The sequence below is a fragment of the Oryzias melastigma genome, linkage group LG18 (genome assembly GCF_002922805.2).
Source record: "Oryzias melastigma strain HK-1 linkage group LG18, ASM292280v2, whole genome shotgun sequence".
Lineage (NCBI taxonomy): Eukaryota > Metazoa > Chordata > Actinopteri > Beloniformes > Adrianichthyidae > Oryzias > Oryzias melastigma.
In genome coordinates, this window is record NC_050529.1 from 18,258,949 (window position 1) to 18,264,974 (window position 6,026).

The 6,026-nt window shown below is 36.9% G+C and overlaps 1 protein-coding gene and 1 non-coding gene across 2 annotated transcripts in view; both read left to right on the forward strand.

Moving 5' to 3' along the window:
• The window catches only part of capn1 (calpain 1), a 32,867-nt gene that overhangs the window by 14,016 nt on the left and 12,825 nt on the right, over positions 1-6,026 (forward strand). The window contains exon 5 of the mRNA XM_024288354.2: positions 5,782-5,915. Within this exon, the coding sequence (XP_024144122.1) occupies positions 5,782-5,915 (134 nt within the window). The remainder of the gene's footprint in view (positions 1-5,781; positions 5,916-6,026) is intronic.
• LOC112156524 lies at positions 1,747-1,917 on the forward strand. The gene has a single exon (XR_002920990.1). It is a non-coding gene; the product is annotated as a U1 spliceosomal RNA (small nuclear RNA).

The following is a 6,026-nucleotide window of genomic DNA, read 5'->3' on the forward strand; positions in this document are numbered from 1 at the left end:
TTTTCAGTGGCCCTAATCCTCTTCCGTACCTTAAGAAAATGGAATGTCATAAAAATATACACAAACCTTCTTTGAACATAGATGTTGACACCACTGTTATCTACTATACTTGAGTATATTTTGCTGTTTGCTAAATCTCAGTTTGAATTTTTATGTCATCTCAGTAAGTAAACTTAATAAGTTGCCCTTTGTAGACCAGTGAGAAACCGTTTCTTTCGAGGAACAATCTGCTGTGATTAATATTCTCTCTTTGTTGCAAAGTAAACTTCAACTCATCATGTTTGTATTTAAACAGGACGTGTCATTCTATAGAGACTAACTTATGGAACAGGAAATTTCATGTTTACAAAGGGATTTACTTTGGGTAAACATTGCTACAGGTGTCCATTGTGTCAAACTAAGATTAAGCTACCCTCTGTGGTGCATTATTCCAAGAATATGGGGCTGAACGCCCTAAAAAGTCCTGGAAACGTTGATTTTTAGCAGGAATTGATCCCCAGCCAGCTTTGTCAAACTCAACACCTTGCGGATAAAGGAGTGTCACCTTTGTGGTCGCACATGTGTGTCTTCCAGATATTTGGCTATTTAACTCTTTACAGATAAGGATAATATATATTGATACAAATATGAAGCTGGAATTGTGCTTTTTTTCCCTCACACGCTCTTGCTGAGTACTGACATAGTAGTCAGTAGATTGAAAACAAGAATCTTAGTTTACTATTTCTGCCTGAACAGTCTGTGTAAAAAAAGTATTGGTACTTTACCCTCAAGGTGCTATTTTTACACATCCACACCTCAGTGACTCATCTGAAACGAGCCCTACCTCAAAAATCCACACCCGTCAAGTAATGGTAAATATTACCTCGAAAGATTTTAGAGACTACCTTGTATATCATGACAGCTTTGGACTTTAGAATTAAAAAAATATATATATTTTTTGCATGTTACTCAGAATTTCCCTTTGGAGGGAAAGAAGTAACCTGTGTGACGTACTTCAATGTTTCCAGTAGAACAGCCACAGTCTGAGCTTAGAACCATAACTTTGTGTGAAAATTGCAAATACAGCCTCAGTGTTGAAGCTGTTGCACAAAAGCAGAAGTATCATAAGTGCCGTCCCATCATAAACCTCTTTGTTCTACGGCTGTTGAGATGTTATTCATACAAAGTCAGGATGAGATTCGTTTATTTGACTCCAGTGTTAATGCAAATCTTTTTATTTGCATGTTCTACTGCAGACTTATGAATGAAGCTCGGATAAGAAGTCTTGCTAAGATTATGACTACAGGGATTTTGTTCTGCATGATTGCTACAAATCATTGCATTTGTTCCATTAAACACCATAGTCCAGGGGCGGAAACTTTTAGCAGTAAAAGAGCCATTTGGGCAATTTGGATTTGCATTCATGACCTTCTTTTTTTAAATAATGAATATCAATTATGTTTATTTTTTGGCACCAACAAAAGCAAATTTACAAAAAAGAACCCTAGAATTTCTGGAAATGTATTTTTTTGTTCACTTGGCAGTAACTTTTAAGCTTTTCCAAAAAATGTTTCCTGTTCAAGCATTTCAGTTATTCTGCATGTTTTAGTTGATTTTTTAAAACTCGGTTAAATAGAAATGCATGTTCAGGTTACAGCAGCAATAATGGAAGAAGACTTTAAAATTAGGTGGGTGTTAACTTTTATGCATTTTCATTGTTTTTTAGAACCAATTTTAACCTTTTGCATGTCTGTCAGATCTTCTGAAAAACCTGCTAGGGTAGAACAATGGGTGACAACAGGTTTAAGCAGGTGGTTTTACCCTGGTTGAGGCTCGCTCATTGCACTCTGACCGTCCTGACCCTGTGAATTGTGGGAGATGTGGGAATCTTAACTGCATAACTTGTGGTAATGGAGATTGTGTTCGCACTCATCTGTTTTTTTTTTTTTTTTTTTAACCAACTTTGTGGCCTTGTGGTAGAGTGTCCGCCCTGAGACTGGAAGGTCATGAGTTCAAATCCCTGGTTGAGTCATGTAACCCAATTCTTGGGTTTTTCGTGTTGGGATATATTTTTTAGGTTACTTTTTGAAGCAATTGGATTTTTCGGGGTTATAGTGATTTCATTTCAACTCTTCTTTTTTTTCTTTAACTGAGTTAAAATAACTGAGAAAAAAAGTTAGTCCCTGATAGTGCTGCCACGAACGATTATTTTAATAGTCGACTAATCACCGATTATTTTCTCAGATTAGTCGACTAATCGGGTCATGCAAGTAAAGCACACATCTTAACCACCATTAGCTTTAAACTAACTAAAAACTATATACCATTACCTGCGATAATGCTAGTGGGAATGCTGTAAGCTGATTTTGGCAACTGAAGATGCTAGTGCTGATAGCGTAAGGTGCTGAAATTGATAGCTAAAAACGCTGAAGCTGATAGATGAAATCACTGAAGCTAATAGCCAGCTAAAAATATTAGTTAAATGCTAAATTAGCCTAAAAAAATGAAAAAAGCCAATGTGAGCCAAAACAGCTAGCATGCAGCTGAAATATTAGCTAAACTCCAAAATAGTCTTTAAAAAAACAACAAAACCCTAAATTAGCCAAATAGCTAGCATGCAGCTGAAATATTAGCTAAACTCCAAAATAGCCTTAAAAAAACAACAAAACCCTAAATTAGCCAAATAGCTAGCATGCTGCTGAAATATTAGCTAAACTCCAAAATAGCCTTAAAAAAACAACAAAACCCTAAATTAGCCAAAATAGCTAGCATGTAGTTGATAAATTGGCTAAACCCAAAAATAGAGTAAAAAACTTTAATAAATGCCTAAATAGTCCAAAAAGTTAGCAGAATCCCATTATAAAGTAACGACTAATTGACTTTTAAATTAGTCGTCGATTATTTTAATAGTCGATTAGTTGTCAGTCGACTTATCGTGGCATCCCTAGTCCCTGCTTAACCTCAGAGTTGGGTTGAAAACTATCTAAAAATGATACCAGTGCTTTGCTGCTTTATAATTTACCAAGTGCCTCCTGAATGCACCTGTGTCTGCAGCTCACCCCTCTCCCCAAGGGGTGGGTCTAATGCAGAGAACAAACTTCCCACACTCGGGTGTTTGACAGCTAATAGGACTTTAACTTTGACATCATTTTAGCGTTATCTTGACTTTAAACCGATTCCATGCATTCTCCCCTTTAGTTAACCTGTCAGTAAGAAGCAGAGAGTGAGGAGTTTGTGTCCAGCTGTTTGCTGCCAGCTCAACTTGCTGATCAGCAGCACTCAGGCGTGGCTGTCGCAGTGAGGGCTTTGCCAGCAAGACTTGTCAGCCTGCCAGGTGCAGCATATCAAACCCAACGGAGGGAAAAATGCATAAGAAGCGCACACTGAAGTCATGTGTTATGCATGCACACACTGGGTTGATGATTATGTTGCTTTATGTCTGGCTGATTGAATCGTGTCGACTGACCGACAAACTCCACACGGTGACAGATTTAGTTCTCCGCCAACCTGCCGCTAACACTGATGGATCAATAGAAGCCGTCTTCCTCTGAGGTGTATATAAATATCCAATTTGACACAAATGTGCAGAGACTGCTGACTCGCTGAACTCATTTGTCTGCTAAAGTTAGCAATGAAAACCTTTTATCAGTACATCAGGAATTCATCTGCTTTTGTATGCATGCTGATGTTAGTTAATATCTACCGTGGTTTAATCCTAGTTGTTTGATTTAGTTGCTCCTAATGCATGGACACGTTTCTGCCTGTCCTTGCTTCCCATGATTTTCAGCCGTTCTTGGATCCTTTAAGCCTCTGGATGAATGAGGCAAGCTTATATGAGTCATCCAAAGAATTCTATGAACGCGGGAATATAATCTGTTAAAGGAGGAGATCTGCTTGAACAATGAAAAAGACGGAGGGATAAATTCTGAATAAGGTTTTGTTTGAGTCAAACGTGAACATTTAGGGAGAATTCCTCTTTGAAAAAGTCATATTTGTCATATATTCTTAAAGATTAAAAAACAGAATCATGACGTTGTACTCTAGTTATGTTTGTTTCTGTGAAAAAAAAATGACAATTTACAAAATACATCAGTTTTTCAGGAAACACGAAAAATGTGTTTCAAATATTCCAGTTGATGCTCATTGGAGGATTTTGTCACGTGAAATTTGTCATAAAAAGGTGCAGAATTTCACCTAAAATGTGCAGTTATCTTTGTTCTCATCATTAAAATCTAAAAAAGTGCAGGTTTTGTATGAGCAGCTGTATGTTTTTATGGCACCAGACGTGGGTTTTGTTTCTCTATTGCAGAAAAAATACAATGAAGTGTAAACACGTTGACATGGGAAAGTAGTTTGCACACAAGTGGGCGCATGTTGACATGTTTTTCTTGTATTAACCAATTCTTGCAGCCTCCTTCCTCTTTTTTTTTAGCAAATACTAATACATCTTATCTTTGCTAATCTTGGTTTCATGCTTCTATGCTCCACACATCTTGTTATTTTTTACTGAAACTTCCTCCAGCAATGGAGCCATGTGAAACCTTACATTTGTTCTTTATTAACTCCTTCTGGAAAGCTGTTTTTAAAGACCTCAGTATTTTTGATGTTTGGAAATCTTTATTTTCAGTGCGGGGATGTGAAATGACTTCAGCTCTGCAGAATGTAATTAACACCTTAACAGTAAATATTCAATCAGGAGGGAAACTTGCTGCTGTGACAAGGCTGTAGGTTAGAGGTTTTACCAAGAAAAAACAATCAAATATTGTCTTTTTTGGATGCAAATGTTTAAATAGTGACAGCAGAATCACCACTGAACTCTCTTGACTAATTAGTTCTTTATTGCACTCCAGACTCAAATAGAATGATTTGGTCTAATTTTTTGTTGCATTTAGGTTTTGGTGTGTCCCTGAAGCTCCTGCAACACTTGAAAAATGGCTCAATTTCATGTTGCTTAATAGTTATTTATTTATTTTTACCTCCAGCTTCAGTTTGTGGTAGTCTATAGCTCCCCCTGCTGGAAACTAAGCATCAGGCAGCAACTCGTGTACAAAAAAAACACAAATTTTTTTATTAATATTTAAAGAAAATGCACCTTTTATACTGTATGTATAAAGGGAAGAAAATACTTCCTGTTTTTTTTTTGCTAATCCGTCATGATGCAGGATGATCATAAACATGTAAATCTTTTCCCAGAATGCAGAGCACATTCCTATGAACTTGTTCAACAGTTTTACCAACCATCAAACCAAATTCTAGGAGTGTTTGCTAAATTCAAAATGCGGTTTGTGCAGCTCGTTTCTCAGAGAAAGCGAAGGACCGTCTGAGCTGCAGAACATGCTCGTACAGGTTCAGTCGGCGAGCGGCAATCCCTGTTGCTGCAGAGCGCGGCGTTGTAGGTGGTCTTTGGTTTTGCTGAGTTAATATGTCCTTAATATTCAAATGGTTCAACATTACAGTACTAAAAACAGCAGCTAATACGTGATTTTTTTAAATACATTTAAAGATTCTCAATAATTATGTGTTTTTATACATGTTTTTCTTGTTTATTTTGACTTAAAGGTAAAATGGTCAAAATAAAATTTAATTTAGGAGATAAATTTGTATATTTTTCTTTTTTTTCTACAAAAAGGCCTCTGTAGTTCTGGTTATTAAAATAAATAAATACCAGAAGAATTAAAGTCATACTCTACATCTAACAATATTTCAAAATGGCTGAATGAGATGCTGAATAATGGATTTTATTCTTCAAAATAACACGCCTTTTGATTTGCAGCATCTTGTGCTTTCTTCTTTGTCGTGCAGTTCTGGCAGTTTGGCGAGTGGGTGGACGTGGTGATCGATGACCGGCTGCCGGTGAAAGACGGGAAGCTGCTCTTTGTCCACTCGGCGGAGGGAACCGAGTTCTGGAGCGCTCTGCTGGAAAAGGCTTACGCCAAGTAAGAAGGAAACTTCACAGCCAAGTTCTCTCAACTAGAATGTTAAAGAAAATGTGTTTTTACTGTTGTAACAAAAGACCATCATGAACTATTTGTGGTTCAAAAGCTTTT